We start from the raw sequence: 17,588 nt of genomic DNA on the forward strand, positions 1-17,588 counted from the left end.
TATAATACTATAATAATAGATACATGTTAGCATATGTTTGTCAAAACCCATAGAATGTACAACACCAAGAGGGAACCCTAATGTAAACTATGGAGTTTGGGTGATGACGAATGTGTCAATGTGGGTTCATCAATTTTAAAAGTTAAACTAAACCATGTAAGCAAAACTAAATCTTGTCAAATTATTTTTAGGACATGATAATTATTTTTATGACCTTAATAAATTAATGTTTTTGTTCATGGGTTTGGAGGTGAATTCTTAGTGGATTAGTACTCAGAAAAATCTTGTCTATTCTTTGTAAAATTACAGATGCTAAAAAAACCTGTGAAATATGGAGAGTTGCTTTGTGAGTTGGTGAAAGCCGAGTATAAGCTGCTGAAAGGGTTCTGGATAAAAACATTTATAATACATAAACTTGTTGGCTCATGAAGTAATTCATGGTGCCCAGCCCTTTTGCCTAGTTGGGCCCTTATAGGTCCATGCTTCTCAGAAAGGGTTGCTGCTGCCTCTGCAGATGAATCATGCCCCTAAAACTCCTCATCGTCCCCTGCCCACTACACCAGTCTTAATGACTCCATTCGTCAGGGCTCTGTGGCAAAGGGAAAGAGGCCATGAATCAAAACACTCTTTTTTTTAAAAAAAATAATTGAAACAAGCAGTGGGGAATATAGTACAATCTGATGTCTCCTGTAAAGAAAGTTTTTAGGGACAGGGCTTTATATCTTATTATATATGTTCTTTGCAGCTAATTATTTTATTTAAATAATGCTTTAAGTTTTTTGTTTGCATTATATTATATACTACAAGAACTTCAAATGCAGCCTTTCAATAAATCCATACTGCTTGGTCTTTATCCCAAGTGAGCTTTTATAGAGGGGTACAATGAAGTCTCTCTTTTCTACCAAACCACGCCCAGTTGTTCTCCATCCTTCATATCAATCAAAGGTTCATCTCTTTGGCTGAGAGGCTTACAAGAGGGGGAACTCATTTTTGCCTTACAAAAAATTTCTGCATCTTAGAATCTATAAAACTTAGGGTTAAGAATCTGTTTAAAGATATTATCACTGTTTATAGTGTTACAAATTATATGGATTTAAAGTATATGTTTTAAATTGATGGGGCCATGTAAGTAGAAAAAGGAATCAAGCCTTGGTATGAGAGTTCTCGTATGTACTTCTCCTTTTCCATTAATAGCGAGAATATTGAGAACTCCTGCAAAATTCCAAACCAAGTTCCCATAGCAGCACTTAATGTCTGCACACCATTTCCAATTAGAACTAGTTTGTAATGTGAGGCAATTCATTCCATTATAATACAGAGTTACTTCAGTGATCGTAATTCTTTTTGTGCCAGTTAACGCTGCCACGGAAACAATCTCTTGCTAATAATGACTTCATCTTCACACACTTAATCAAAATACAAAGGTGGATTGAAGATTTGAGGCCGCTTCTTTTATTTATTTGTATTAAATTATTCAAGGATACTTCCGGGTATGTGTAGTCATTACTTTAGCAGTGAATTCCAGTTTCCTATGACTTCAAGATATTTCTTACAACTCTGCCTAAAAGAAATCCAGGCTAAAATTTCACTTCCTGTTTTTGTTTTTAATGGGCTTTTTTTTTTTTTTTTTTTTTTGGTGGGGGGTGGTCGGGGGTTGCTTTTTGTTAAAGGACAGCCGGCACTTCCCACTTAGCCCCACCGCAGCGCCGACTTGCTCCTGGGCGTCTGGGGTTTGCGCGCGCCGGCGAGGCGGGCTCTTTTGGTCCGGCGGGTCGCCGTAGCGTCGGAAGCAGTGATTGGCTGAGACGGAAAAGCGGTGCAGGCTCCGCGATTGCGGTTTCAGTTTCAGTTTCATCCCATTGTCGGCGGAGGCCGGGCTCGTGGGGCGCCTAGAGCGGGGAATCGGGGTCCCAGTCTCGAGGTGAGCCCGGGAACGCACGGCCATTTTTATGCCCAGAGTTCCGTCGCCCCCGCCGTGTGGGGAGCAGCAGCGGAGCCTGCGGGTGGCCGGTCCCCGCGACTACCGCGCGGGGCGCCTGGAATGGCCGGGAGTCCCGTGGTGGTCGGCGCCGGGATCGCTGAGCTGGTCCCCGAGAGGCCCTCCCGGAGGGGCGCCTAGACCGCGCGGTGTGGGATGGCACCCGCGGGGCCCCACGTATGTGGCTGCCGAGTACTCTCCTGGCTGTCGAAGTTCCGCAGGGAACCCCGACATGAGCCTGGGGATTCGGCGGGAAAGCGGACTCCGAGCTCGCCCAGGCTTCGCCGGGGTGTCAGGGCTGCAGGGTTCGGGGTGCTTGCACTTGACCCTCAGGGAATTAGAGCTGGACCCGCCCACCGTACCAGGTTGGGGCTTCTTCCCACGCTCAGCTGTACGGCTTTAAGGCCCATCGGCGGGGCTTTTGTGCGTAGGGGTGCGCGCGCGTCCTAGCAGGGCTTTTCGTTTTTGTTCGGGGTGTCTGGGATGAGCGTGGTGCAGGTCAGGGTGACCGTGATTTAGTGTGCCCCCCGTTAGTAGTACAGGGCTATTGTAGAAAAACGGAAAATACTGAAGGGCTTAGTGAAAAAAATCATTCACTGAAGCCTTCCAGTGTCTTCCCATAGTTCACTCTTGCGTGTGATGGTTTCTCCTTGAGCTAACACGCCCTGTTTTATCACTTCTCAGGACGGTCAGCATTCCAGTTTCGCTTAAAAATTCCTCCTGGCTACCTGTTCCATCATTGTGTAGGTCCCGTAAATTACTCAGCCGTCCGACTGTGGCGCAGTTAGGGTGCGGTATTTGTGAACTCTGGCTTCATTGTAGCATCCCAGATTCTACTGTGATAAACGTTGTTTTGTCTTGTGTCTTTTGGTAGCTGTACTTTACGTTATTTACTTGGACTAGATTCTGAGAAGTGACATTATTACAATAGGTGCTGGGTTGTAACAAGGTCTTTTTAGCTCTTCATACACATCGCCAAACTGTTTTAACAAAACAGTAGTTTACGTCATTCACGTAGGACTGTGCCTAGTTCACCAAAAGCATGACAGCTCATGATACATTTCTCATATACCAGCCAACGAAGTTAAGCCTTTCTTTGGATTTTTAATTTTTTTTTATAGTGCTGTCTGGCAGTTCCACTTCCTTGAATTTTGCGAAGGAATCTCAAGAGATTACGTTTGTGTGTATCACCGGAGTCACTGCACAGGCTGACCGACTGCTGGCGCTTCAGTTACTCCGGCATCGCTGCCTTATTTTGCAGGTGAGGAACCTGAGGCCTTGAAAGGTGGAATGAGTTATCCAAGGCACACAGTTAATTAAGTAGCAGAGCTGGGATTCGAGCTCAGGTGTCCTGCCTCCCACGGGAGTAGTCTTGCTGCTGCATTGGGTGGTCTCATTAAACTGCCCTACTTGGTATTAGAATTGAAAAAGATGTTTACATCACTTAGATCAATCTCTCCTTTTACAATTGCACCAAGTAACGAGATGGGGTCATCCGAGGGGATCTGTGATGCTGAAAAATGGGAATGTGACGGTTTTCATGGCCAGGACTAGAAATCCATTATTTAGAAGGGCAACCCCTTCAAGATTTTTTGACAGTTGTTTTTTCTGACCCTCTATAAATGTAAAATAGTAAGTTATCATTTATACTCTGTCGTCTGGTTGGAACTTGGCTGTTCTTATTTGTTATACCTTGAAGTTTTGTTTTGTTTTTGTTTTTAAACTCCTTGTTGCTTTAAGACTGGAGAACCGTGCTTTTTTAAAAATTTAGGCCTTATAGCAGTTTCTCACCCGCAGTTGACATTTTGGGCTGGATAATTTTTGTTGCGGAGGGCGATCTTATCCTTTGTAGAAGGATAAGCAATACCCTGGGCCTCTACCTGCTAGATAGCAGTACCACCACCTCCTCATTCAGGACAATCCAAAATGTCTCCAGACATTTTCAAGTGTCCCTGAGGATAGGGGGCAGACTCTCCTGGTCAAGAACCACTTGCTTATAGGGATTATTTGGGGCGTTTCATGTAAATCCCAATGCACCTTGCCGAGACAGGCTGAGTATGGGAAGGCTTCAGGAATCTGCTTTTTAGTGAGCATCTTTGTTGATTTGGATGTGGCTGCTTCTTGGACAACATGGAAGCATTTCCGCTGTCTCCATCTTTTATTTGATGGTCAATAATAGAGCTGTTCCTGTGTTACAGCTGCTTAGGTGCATGGATGATACTGTATTAGTCACTATGCTGTAGTTGGAGTAGGAGAGGGGCAGGGATTTCTTGACACTGCCCTTAACATGCCTCTTCCACAGGCTTGGGCAGCGTGCTTAGGGACCAGAGATACCAGATGGGGACGACCTTTTGCCTGTTCCCGAGAAGCTTAGAACCCACTGTGGGAGACGGTGAGCTGGAGAGAGATTTAGATGTTTAGAGAGTGTTCCTAGTGCCTGATGTCCTCTTGGACACTGAGGTATTCTGCTGAAGTGCGCTTACTTGGGTTGTAATTTTACGGTTCATAACAGATGTTTGCTTTTCAATTTCTTCACCCTAAACTGTAAATACTCTTAGGAGTAGGTGGAAGTTGACAGGTAAACATGGCCATGAAACAAGAATTTGCATGTTTTCTGCTCAGTGATAGAGCTCAAAATCACGTTAGAGCATATTTCTTTCCATTTGACCATCGTAATTCTTCTCAGGCTGATGGACAGTGATTGAGGGCTTTGTGCCCCAGAGCTGTGGCTTGGTCCCCTGCTGTCTCTGGCTGTCCCCAGGGATGAAATCTTAGTTCTGCCCACCGCCTCACCAGGTGACTGTGTGGATTGCTCGTGACTAAGGCCTGGCACACAGTTAGATGAATAACATTTGATTCTTTTCCCCATGTTTTTTCCTGAAGAAAATCTCTGCAGGGCCCTTGTCAGGTGTTCTCATACTTAGACCTCTCAGAAACTTCTGGCAGAACATAAACTGCCTTTGACTTAATCATCATGTGTGAAAATAGGGAATTTAAACCAAGCCTGACTTGGAGTCAGGGGAGGGAGGAGAGGCAGAGGGGGTGACTGTGGCTTTAATTGTGAAGGGAGCAGTTTTATCAAGGTGACCTGGCTGCTCTAGAGGAGAGGCCTTTATCCTCATACCTCTGTGGTTCAGGAGGCTTTTCTCTTGCTTCAGGAGTGGTGTGGACTGCTCCTTCTGCCTTATCCAATTTAAAAGATGAAAACTTAAAATTACGTGAGCCAAGTGATGGGAAAAATTGTGATGTCGGGACCAATTTACTCATACAAAATGGATTTATGGGCAAGTCATTAAGTAACAGGGAGTACCCGGGAAGCCTAATGAAGACAAATGTAATAGATACGGCCTCCTAAAGTGATGGGTAAAATGTGTTTGAAGCAACATCCTCTTTCCAAGTAACTCTTAAAATATTTTTTTCAAGAGCTTTAGCGGAATATAGATTCTCTGGAGAATAGAAGAGGCGCTTGCTATTAGTCTCTCCTTTCATGTGGCTCACAGTCTTTTGAGGAAGAATAGACTTGTGTGAAAAAACGTAAACCATGTAAGATAGTAATTGGTGACAGGTTACATCAAATACAGCCAAACGTGAAGCTCAGTGATGCCGGAGCAAAGTGGGGGGCGCATTCCCCCCTCCGTCTCAGGCGGTCAGCGGTCCTCGTGGGCGCCTCTGCTTCTAACCCGCTACGTCCCCTGCCACCGACACAGTGTCTCCCACACTCGCCAGGGCATGGGAGGCCCCCAGGCCTGTGCAAACAGATTCCTGCGTCCTGCCCTTGCTCTGCTGAATCAGAATCTCCAAGTGGCCCAGAGGGCTCCGGTTTGGGAAATAGCCTGCCTGCCACACCCTCCTGCGCCTCATCCTCCGCCTTTGGGTCTGCCACGCTGGCCGGTGCCTCTGCTCAGCTTGCCGTCCTTTCAGCTGGTGGGCCCTTTCCTTCACGCTCCGCGCAGGGGTCACTGCCAGAAATCCTTTATTTGCCCAGACTGGGCTGAGTGAGTCTCCTCTGTGTGCTGTCCTCTGCATAATTCTACCCAAGTACACACAACTTAAAACAATTGTCCCTTTACACGTTTGTTGGTGGTGTTGCGTGCCCTGCTTTGGAGTGTGACCCATAGGCCAGGTCCTATGGGTTTACGTCCTCACCCAGCCTGGGCCTGGCCCTTGGGTGCTGATGAGAGTTTAAAGTGTGCAATGCCTGCAGAAAGGATGACATGTTGATTGGGGTAAGGATGAGGTTTCATGGGAGAGGAGTCATCTTTGATGAGCTTGGAAGAAGAATGTATCTGCTTTTTTAAAAGGTGAGGGAAGATAATAATAATTTAAAGATAACTAACACCACTTAAACAACTAATAGTCTAGGTTTGTGTTCTTTTTTTTGTCATTAACTGGGTAAGGTAGTTAATAATATCCCTGTGAACTAGATTTTCACATCACGATGCATGTTAGTGGTTTTTTAACACAAAATAAACGGCTGGTTTGATCTCAGTCTTGTGTGTGAAGAAACTGGCATAATGGGATTTAGCAGCTGATCAGGGCACATCAGAGAAGGAAAACTCTGACTCCAAAAAAACCTCCGCTGCCTTGCGGCATACCTCTTCAGGGGAAAGGCTAAGGGAGTAAACCCTGACAGAAAATCCGGAGCCGGAGTCCCTAAGGCGGTTTGACGTTGTAGTCAATACCGGCAACTCCTGCGGCGCACCTGAAGCCAAGCTGTATTGACTCCGTCTTTCCCTTGGATCCTTCAGCGGCGAAGAGAGGGGGGGTCTGCTGCATGGGCAACAGCAGACCCTCCATATCACCCTGCCCAGGCTCTGTAGCTTCAGCTTCACTGGAGAGGACACTCCAGCGTCACCGCAAGATGTCGATTCAACACGGGAGGAGACAGATACCGTGTCACTCCCGAGTCGGACTGCACAGCCATTCTTGGCGGTGCAGATAGACTCTTAAGAAGCTACACCATCGTCTCTCGAGACAGACGGCTGCCGACGACTAAAGTGGCCTGAATGGAGGAAATGAACCTAAGACTCCTGAGTTGAGTCACTATCAGGCCTTCAGGGTTGTCTCTCTAGATCCATTCAGCTATAAAACAGCAGGTGTTCAGGATATAAATAAGGCAGTTTATAGATGAATGGGAAGATTTGTTTTTTACTAAACTCATTAAAAGGTACTGAACCTGTTAAAGTATTTACTTTGTATTTATTTTACCTTGTGTTCAAAACAGCATAAATAACATTGTATGGTCTGAGTCCTGAACAAAGAGTGGTTGTCCAGAATAGTGGTGATTTCAGTTATGTGTTGAGATTGTGTAGCAAAAAAAATAAAGTGGCAATTCAGTTGAAAAGTTGAATTAAAATACAAGTTTCTGTTACTTAACTTAGGATGCTGACTTTTCTTGGTTAAAGAAAATTACTTTAAATTGTGAGCACCTCTGAGCATCCATGCCCTTTAAACCAGTTTTCTTCTTCTAGATCCTGCGTTCTCTCAGGCCAGAACCTGTGTGGATGACATGCACAAATGAAAAGCCAATAACCCCACATCCTAACTTAGCCAAACAGCTGAGCCTGCAAGGGTTCTCTCTGAGAAAATCTCCAAGCAGTGTTCTTAACACCTGAATTCGGGCTATTGAGTGGATGGCCTTGGATTGAAAACAGACAAAAAATAACTTGAATTCTTAAAGAGAATTCTTGTAATACTATATCCACACTAATTTTTAAGTGTCATGCTGGATAATAATGATGCTGGAACGAAAAAATTAATTTCCAAAGTCTTCGTATTCTCATTTTTTGCTTAATAACTACAGTTGCGTTACATTTGTTTACCAAAATATTTTGAGAGAACAAGATGAGTTTTAAAAGGAGTGATGGGCAATTCTGTATGTCTTATGCAATTGATTGGGTGTGTAATGCTCTTTCTGTGTTTCAGACTCCTATTCTTAAATTTTAAAACTACTTTTCCTGGTTATATAGAGTCTATGCTATAATTATAATAGAATAAAAGTCATTAGCTGCATTAGCAACTTCCAGGAGGCTGTATAAGCTTGTGATTTTGGTCATCACTTACTAGCTGTGTGATCTTGGGCTTGATCTTTAACCCTTTCTGTGTCTACTTCCTCTGTAAAACGAGGATAAAAACAATATCTGCTTCATCGGGTAGCGTGGTTTCAGTGGACTAACACGTTAAGTGCTTAGGTAAGTGCTGGCATGGAGTATATTCAAGTAGTCACTCTCAATTATGATTATAATTATTTTCAGAGATAATATTTTGGCATCAGTACCTTGTAAATACATCTACATTATATAACATAGACTTTAAAATATGGCTAATTTGAGTTTGACTGTTGCTTCCATTGCTTTGGGGGAAAATTATTCCACCTTCCTGTGTGCCTTTATTTTCATTAGCAAAACCGGGATATTAAGACCACCTTCCCAGGGTTCTTATAAAGACTAAACTTAGTAGTATTTAAAAGGACCTTGGCAGAGTGCTCAGCGTGAACAAAATAAAATAAGCATTTAGTAAATGGGTGGGTGGAAGTGGTTGCCGTGGGTGCACAGAAGTGCGTGGGAGACGGTGACAAGGGGTTAAGCGTGGCCCTTCTGTGGTGAAGACGTGTCAGGGGGCTGGCGTGAGAGCGCGTGGGAGCGCGGGAGACGCTCGGCGTGGGGTCTGGCTCCCAGCAGGTCCTGGGAACATGTTGGCTGTTGTGCGGCGTGCCGGCCTGTTGAGGCTCCACGTGTGCTCCTCTGACACTTGGTTTTCCGGAAGAGCTTCGGGGCTTTTCAGTTGAATAGCTCGCTTTTGCCCTTACCTTTCCTGCTCCTTTTCAGCTTGGTGGCCAGGATTGCTAAAATGAGCCTGCGGAAGCAAACCCCCAGTGACTTCTTAAAGCAAATCATTGGACGGCCCGTCGTGGTGAAATTGAATTCTGGAGTGGATTATCGAGGTAATATTTTTCTGCTTCATTCTCACTGGCATAATTAAATAAGCAAATATGACTTACTGATTTTTATTAATCTCTTAAATGTCCCCGGTGGACCAAAAAAAGCCTTGGTTGTCAACAGTTATTATGCCCACTTCTTTTTCTGCCTCTGAGGCCGTTCCTTTTAAAGACACCACCCTGGCGCCACTGTGTGCTTCTGACCTCCCGGGGGGCGTGTGGCTCCTGTCTCCCGTCTCTGCTCTGAGGTCGTGTCTGCCACCTCAGGCATGCACGGCCCGGGGTCGCTGAGGAGCCCGTGGCATGGCAGCGTGTGTTCTTGCAGAAGGATTTAGGACCGGCAGCAGCTACTTAGTGTCGTTTTACAGCGTGATCTTCCCACTCACGGTGCAGGCGGGTTCTCCAAAGACACCTTTCTGTTCTCTTACAGATGGCACTTTTTAAGGCTGTGACACACTGAAGGTACCTTTGTGGGAGAAATGGTACCAAATTCCATTTTTTAAAGTTACTAGATTCCTCATCTTCCGACAGTAAGATAGGCTGAATTACCTGGAATATTTTACAGTTACAGAAAACTAATTCATTAGCAGAGTTTTATGACCTTCTTAGTTTCTTGTTTGAATAATTCTAGGTCTCTTCTGAATAATGACAGTAATCTCTTGAACTTTTTTTCTCTTTTCACACGTGCAAGCTTAGTTTTATCGAGAGCTTGTGTGGGTTCAGGGTGTGCTAATCACTGATTTTCATTTTATGTTCACCGACGTCCTTGATGATCACCTAGGAAGGAGGGAACTGGGCCTCAAACTCAAGCTTGACTCAAGTGCCTTGTTAGGAAATCACTACTGTTTATGTGGCGTTTTGGTTTCTTAATGTTAATAACATATCTCCAGTTTAGTTTGACTTTATAGTGAAATTACTGGATTTATACTGACTAGTGAGTTATTGTAAAGTCTCTGTGTACTGCTTCTCACCCTTGAACTTTTGATGCACCTCAAAGAGTGTGTAGTATTGTTTTAGAGATCTGAGTATATTCAGCAGTTGATGAGGGTGGAGACATTGTGTTCAGTGTCGTCTTAGTACCCACTTCATTGAGGACATCAACAGACACCCGACTTTTCTGTCTCTGCTCTTTAGGGAAAATTTTTCTGTTTATAAAGGTAGTATATGTTGTGTTCTTTTTCTTCTTTTCTCTTCTTTTCTTTCTCTTTCAAGGCAAATAATGGAGAATATATACTCCAGAAGAAAGCAAAATCTCCCCAAATTCTGCTATCCAGAAATAATCAGCCTTACTGGTTTGGACCTCTCTCCATATAAGCATAGTTTTACATGAATGGCCTCAGCTGTACATGCACCCTGATTTTTTTACATGAAAAAAAAAACATCTTTAGGCTCTGACGCTAAAGTGTTTAATGACCACGTGGGAGACCCTGTGTGGCCGTACCAGTTTTGCATTTGTTTTTAGCCAATTCCCTATGAGGGGACATTTAGGTGCTGCGCAGTTTTTGCTGTTGTAAACAACTCTGCTCCTTTGCAGATGTTGAGCATTTGTTCAGGTGTTTCTCTGGAATAAACTCCCTGAGCCAAAGAGCATGTCAGACGGGCCTCCACTGGGGCAGAGGGTTCATCCTTCTCTAGGTTCCCGCCCGCCCTCGTGTTAGCTTTTGTGCTCCGCTTTTCCTTCTAATCGGCAACAAGTAATAGCTCATTTTATTTCTATTTCTCTGTTTACTAGTGAGGCTAATCAGCCTTTCCCATGGGTAGTAATCATAATTTTTTTCCTTTTATGAATGTGTCTGTTCCTGGCTTTTATACTACGAATACTCTCATTTTGTGGTTAAATAAAAGCAAACCCCTCCCCCCAACAAAATCCCCAGTGCTCTATAGCCATTTTTCTTTAAGTGTGACAAAAACTTTGCATTTCCTCTTATTCATAGTAGTTTATCTCTTATAGAAAGGAAGGGGTTACAATTATAACCTTCCTGAACCTTTTTCTTACAGAAAACCTTTGCTATGAGAACAGATGTTTTTATTAGAAGTGAACATTTCATTTTGAAATGCTTCTGATACATTTTCAAACAGATTTGCATATTCTGTCTCAAAAGTTTCTTGCTCTTTTATGGTAATTGTTTAATTATAAAATTAATACATCAGGAAATAAACTATAGAGTTAAATCTTAACCTTTCTTTTGACAGGAAGTAATTATTAATGCTCACAATCCATTCTGATTCTTTGAAAGTTTACAGGTTTTAGCAGAATTCTGTGAGGTTAATGTCTTGTGCTCTCATTACACACAGTTCTGAAAAGAAAGTTTTGTTTAGAGGATAATGGGGGCAGAAGCAGAGAGTGAGGAGCATGTTAATGAAGTTGAGACTTAATGGAGCTATCGACTTGGTTAATTGAATCAAATTTATCATATTTGCTCTCACTTAAAACTTTTTCTCCAGAAAATATCACTTTTAGAGAAGTGAGAGGCTTTTATATATTTTGTCATCTTTTGAAAAAAATCACCTGGTCAGATTTGGCAAAATTAAACCATCTTAGCACAACTAGAAAATTCACCCAGTTTCCTTGAAAGCTCCCCAGAATCACTTAGCCATCTTTCTGTATTAGCCTGGATTTGAGAATATTGTAACTGGAACAAAACAGAAGAGGGTGGGCCATAATGCAGCATGTTCCTGGGGGTCTCAGCTGCCCTTCACTGTGAGTCACAGCCTTGAGATGTTCTTTCAGGAGCGCCTGCTGTCCCCTCCTCTATTATTTTAACAGATTGTGGAGACTTCCTCTTAACCCTGGAGTACATTCATTTGCGCCAGTAGATGTTGTGAAAGAATGAAATAAATCAGCCAGACCCGTGTTTCACTTAGTGGCTAAAATAAGAAATGCTGCTGGAAGTGAGGAGTCTTAGCTAATGGTCATTTGCTCCCACATAATTGACCACTCCCTCTTTTGGTTTTCAAAGAAGGGTGTTTTATTATTAGGCTACTTCTGTGAAGGCTTTAAAAGGTGCTGTTATCACAGATACCATGAAAAAAGGGACAGTTCGTTGTTTTTCCTGCTTTCACACTGTAGGCTTCTTAGCCTTTATTCAGATGGGCATAAAGTAAAGGCATTTTTCTGTGCTCCTGTCTACTGAGTTTCAGTTACACTGTGAATTTTTATACTAAGCATGTAGGAGCTAAAGAATAAAGGGTCTGTCAGCTCTAAGGTATGCCCTATAATTTTCGATTCTTATTTGCTTTGTATGTTTTCTCTTTGCCTCAAACTGCCTCCAGGGGTCCTGGCTTGCCTGGACGGCTACATGAATATAGCCTTGGAGCAGACGGAAGAGTATGTAAATGGACAGCTGAAGAACAAGTACGGGGACGCATTTATCCGGGGAAACAATGGTAATATTCCTTTCCCCTGTAGCTGTACAATGTCTGAAATACGCCTTGTGTTCATAATCAGAATCCCCAGCGGGCTTTCCAGATAACTCAGTTTTAGTTTTGCTTCATTTACTTTTAAATTCTTATATCTCAAATCTCCAGTGTGACCGTTTTTTAGTAGCTTCATGGAATTTCGGGACTGGGAATTCTCCCCTCCCTTTACCGAGGAGGAATTGAGGAGCACTGGTGTGCTGTCGCGTACAGTTGATTTTGTCCCCACAGCACCGCCTCTTGCACGGGAAGCCGGCGCTGTGAGACTTGGCAGCATTTCCCTGCTGTCTTCGCTCGGCACCATTTGGCGGTTAGCTGGTGCTCCTTGTCCTCTTCTGTCAGGTCATTCAGATGCTCTTTGGAGAGTCTGTCCTTTAGTTTAACAGAAATGACAAAGTAGGCAACATAGTTCTAAAGTTAGCTTTTTAACAGCTAATATATTGCTCTGATTATTACGTGGTTTTTTTTTTTTTAAGTACCTTGTTTAAAAACACATTATCTCTAAAGTTGTATTTGAATTTTTCAGGGGGACGGGGAAGACATCAAAACTGTGGGAATTATCCCTTGACCCTTCCCCACTTTTTGGTCCCACTCCCAGGATAGAACTTGAGTTTGGATTTTTTATGGATGGGCATTCTCTAGTTGTTGGATAACTTCTTCAGCCCCCTTAAAAGTTGGGTCTCTTCGCTGTGAACTAAACATCCTGACTTGTTATAGTTCTTACTGGACCGTATGTCTTCTGTTTGCTTTTTAGTTCTTCTAACATGTAAAATTTCTCTTCCCATTTTTCATATTGTTCCTATTTGACATTTTACATTTACTAAGAAACGTTATGATTGTTCTCCATCTCAAGACAATTGATAGCCTCAGTCAGTTGCAGGTTCTGTGAGTAGTGACGAGGTAGATCCTGTCCCATGAACGTGACATCTAGAACATGTCCAGTTTCCCAGGGATGTTTTTACTGTCACTGTGATGCTTCCCTTCATCCAGCTTTTTCCACGATGTAATAGTCAGTGGTCATTGTTTTTAGATTCTCAGATTCACATTCTTGACGTCTTAAAGAGGGCCTTGGCCTGCTTGATTGATCTGTGCTATGTTCTTTGATCGATATCTCTGAATATTCCCTTTGAACAGATCTGTCAGGATCTGAGTAGGCACTGGGGGGTCAGGGGGTACACCTCTGGTGAAAGGTGACCCGAGTGACCCAGCCAGCATCACACTCTGTCCCACTTCTCCTGAAGCGCTTGGCCTGGGTCGTCACAGGAGGACTAGCAGAGCAATACTTTGGGTAACACCGGAGGTTGATGTGAACACCAGGGAGCTCAGAATAAGGACTTGGGGTTTTTTGCTTGTTTGTTTGTTTGTTTTAATAACAAACTCTTCAGCTCTTGTTTATCCTATTGCAATTAAAAAATTAAACAGCAAATCTAGAGTTTCTTTTGGGGAGATGGATGAAAAACTGGTGTTTATTTGTAATCTGAAGTCTAGCCTGATAAGATTTATTGATTTACTTTCCTACAAGCATAATTAATTTACCCGCAATTACAAAACATTCTTAGGTTCTAGTAACTTCCACATATATTTTGTTTTATCCTCCTGGTCACAAGTCAGCCAGATGTTTAGCTAAGACTAGGACGCAGCCCTATGAGACATCAAACCCAGGTCTAACTTCATCAGACTGGTCTTGTGGCAGTTCTAGATTTTATCGTGCAGCATGAAAGTCCCCTTTAAGTTTGCAGGTGTCGGGCCAAAACCTGTTTGCCTTTAGAACTTGCTGTTGCGGTGCTGCAGGACAGTTTCTCAGTTCATTTCTTTTTCCTTTTCAGTGTTATACATAAGCACACAGAAGAGAAGGATGTGAAGACTTCAGGAGGACAGTATTTTTCATACTTGGATATATTTTTTTATGAGATCTTTTCATTTTTTTTAAATATACAATTTGTTGTATTTCAAAAGAGTTGGTGATTTTTCACTGATGTGTGAGTAAGTAAATGTATAAAATTGTGGATTTCATTGTAAAGAATTCTTTCATATTTAAGTTTCAGTCATTTTCTTTTACCTCTATGTCAGTGTGCAGAATGTGAAAAAGAATTAAAAAAATGAAAGAAAATCTTTGTTTCTCCCTACGTGACTTTAAAAAAGATTTTAGTTGTTTATTTTTAAAGAGCGGGGAAGGGAGGGAGAGAGAGAGGGAGAGAAGCGTCCATGTGACGATCCAGTTGATCGATTGGTTGCCTCTTGTATGCGCCTCCTCTAAGGGCCAAACCCACAGCCCAGGCATGTGCTACCCTGATGGGAGTCAAACCAGGGACTCTCGCTTTGCAGGACAACACCCAGCCCACCGAGCCATAACAATGAGGGCCCTGCATGACTTTTAACTTAAGTTCCCAGCAATGTCATTTGGTTTGATTGCTTTAGTTACTTAGCTGAGTAAAATGATGCACGTGATGGTGATTCAGACATAGAGAGATCCTCCTTTATTCCATCCTCTTCTACTTCCCATACACAGTCCTTCAGTGAAAATGTTCTGCAAAGGCATCCAGTGGCAGCCCGAGGGTTAGAGGGGTCTGTGCGGTCAGAAGTTCAGCCTCCGATGCGGTCACCTATGTAGACAGTAGAATCAGGGATCCGTCAGCGGCACTGCCACAGGAGTGGGAATCCGAATGGACTCGGGGGAGCAATTTGAAAGGTCCCCACTACGCCAGTTAGGTGAAAGTGTTCCAGGTAAGCCAAGCCTGTCCTCTGTCCTCCAGTATCTGCTCGGGTGCAGCCAGACCCGTTAGGTTTTCTTGCTCCCTTTGGGGAGCCCTGGTATCCATGGCACTCGCTCGTTTTAGGAACACAGCAGGGGGGGAGCGATTCCTGCTCACCTGCCTGGCAGACCTGTAGAATTAAGGCAAAGCTTAGAGTTTGTAAACTTGTTCAGGTTTCCGTTGCTAAGCTGATAGGGGAGGACTTTCTCCTCACTGTTGCCTAAGGAGGGGCACTGGGGGAACTTCCTCTCGGAGGGCAGCTGTGTGTGAGCGTGACGCTGTCCAGGAGCTGAGCCGGGGACTTCGCCACGCTTGGCACAAGGTGGGCCCCTCTGTGTTACGGGACTCTTGTTGAGAGGATTTTCACAATTTATTAATGAGATTTCCACAACCCGGCTTTATTCCCCGAACAGTTCATTCTGTCTCCAGGGACAGCAAATGTATCTGGGCACTGATTGAATGAACACCAGACAATTGTGTGAACGTTGTATTGGCCTTCCTCCTCCCGCCCTCCCCGATCTAAACAATTGCCTGGTTGAAGGATGTGGGGGCAGGATCGGAAAGGAGAGGGAGGGGGTGGTGCTGGTTCTGGAGCGGAATGTGTGGTACTCTGTCTTGTTATGTTTGAAAGATCACAGAGTAAGTGGAAACAATTATTTTTTAATTAATAACTCGGGGAAGGTGAACAGAATCATTTTGCAGGGTTTGACTGTGTGTACACCAAAAATAAAACACTATGCTATGCTTCAATAATTTATCATTTCTTGACAGGGGCTTGAAAAGGGTCCAGTCTGTAAGTACAAATCACCAATTTGCTCTTTTATAAATGACTTCTTTTAGGGAGAAAATGGATGTCCCTCCGAGTGCAACATACATGTTCTCATTTGTTTTCTAGAATCGGTGGGGCTGCCAGCTTACCTTGTCCCTTGATTCACTTACACCAGCTGCTTCTAAAAGCCATTCCGTTCTTCTCTCCCGCCGATCGGTAGCATCCTATTTGTGCTCCCTTCTCCCCTGACCTCCTTTTCGGTATAGGTCTTTATTTTCCCCTTGCCGTCTCTCCTTTTCTTAATAGCTCTACGGTGGGTAGTGTTTCCAACTGTGGAACTACTTTTAATCAAGATCGAAAATGCTACTGTTTTTATGGTAATAGGGACCGTATTATGCACTGTACCCAACGCAAGTTGTCCCCACATATACCTTCCCATAGTAGAACTGAAACAGAGCGTAAATACTAAAAGTACTTTTAACTGTAGTTTCCTAAAGGTCAGTGAATAATTTCCAGTTACATTGTAGCAAAGACATCTGTTCTAAGTTGAAGCATTTTCCGCTTGAGTAAGTACATATTCCCTGTCTCTCTGCCCCCAAACCCTGGCTGCCGCGCGCTTCCTCCTGGGCTGACAAAACAGTGTTTAGTGAGAGACGGAAATGGTGCTTGATTCTTCAGACTATTTGACTTCATGTTCTGTTTTGGTCTTCCCAGATATTCCTTGGCTAATCTTCCAACAAGTTGAGTTGATTCTGACTTCAAAACTGTTTATCCCAAAACAGAGCTGTTGACAAGTACAAATACAGATGGCAGACATGTGGTATGATTTCCCTGTTCTTCTCTCAGCATCCAGTGAGGGAATGTTGTTGAGAGACGGACTGCATCTCCCCCTTTTTTATTCAGGGCACTGTGGGGGGCTTCATTATGTGGCAGACAGTAACAGCGTTAAAGGGATTTCCTTAGGGTCGAAAATCTCAGTTGCATGGGTTTGCTGTGTGTGGTTTACCGCCTTGGAGAATAGCAACAACCTCTGGGGGCTAAAATCGTCTGATAATCACACTGACTCACGAGGGACCCCGGTACAGCACTGCAGGCAGAAGGGCTCGTCTGTTCCCTTAGTGTGGACGACACTGACCTTTGTCCTCAGAGCAAACGATCCTCAGAGTCCTGGCTAGCTCTTCTATTCAGAGGCAAATTCCAGCCCATTCTGTGGCCAAGGCTATTCTTTACAGCCAAACTGCATTAACCGTTCTCCTCACAAAAAGAAATTGTTGGGGAGAGGAAGTAACAGTTTTTTATCCGCGGTGACCCTGTTTCTGGAGGCCCTGGGCACGACAGCATGGCTAAGACTGGCCTGATCGTTGCTGCGCTAGCCTCCGCTCTGGGCTCTGAATATCCAGCAACCACCTTGGTTCCAATGGCGGCTGCTTGTTGGACCAGTACACGGCAGCGCAGCCCCGAGGGCCCGCACGCCTAACGGACCAGCTTCGACTCGCCAGGTGGAGTCCAGTTGGCCAACGTGGGGGCGAGCCTGCAGAAGTGGACAGGCAGGAGCGGCACTTGCCCAGTGACAGGACAGCGGAGGCAACACTAACTGGCGTCTACTCCGCTCCCCTCGCAGCCTGCTCCCCTCGCCTGGGAGATGGAGGAGGTGGCCACGCAGTGGGGATTTGACAAAGTGGCAACAGAAGTCAATTTAGCATTTATTGAATGACAGCTGTGGGCAGGGTGCTG

The 17,588-nt window shown here is 44.1% G+C and overlaps 1 protein-coding gene across 2 annotated transcripts; it reads left to right on the forward strand.

The window, feature by feature from the left end:
- Positions 1-1,830: 1,830 nt before the first annotated feature.
- On the forward strand, positions 1,831-14,442 carry LSM6 (LSM6 homolog, U6 small nuclear RNA and mRNA degradation associated). Of its 2 annotated transcripts, XM_090288375.1 has the most exons (5): positions 1,831-1,921; positions 3,100-3,239; positions 8,806-8,921; positions 12,189-12,302; positions 14,159-14,442. In XM_090288375.1, the coding sequence occupies exons 3-5, from the start codon at positions 8,828-8,830 to the stop codon at positions 14,191-14,193; spliced, it is 243 nt and encodes an 80-aa protein (XP_090144501.1). In that variant the 5' UTR covers positions 1,831-1,921; positions 3,100-3,239; positions 8,806-8,827; the 3' UTR covers positions 14,194-14,442. The 2 variants fall into 2 exon arrangements, with proteins under 2 accessions (XP_090144501.1, XP_090144502.1); XM_090288376.1 differs by lacking the exon at positions 3,100-3,239.
- The last annotated feature ends 3,146 nt before the right edge of the window (positions 14,443-17,588 follow it).

Source organism: Furipterus horrens, unplaced genomic scaffold (genome assembly GCF_987537825.1).
Source record: "Furipterus horrens unplaced genomic scaffold, mFurHor1.1.pri manual_scaffold_10, whole genome shotgun sequence".
NCBI lineage: Eukaryota > Metazoa > Chordata > Mammalia > Chiroptera > Furipteridae > Furipterus > Furipterus horrens.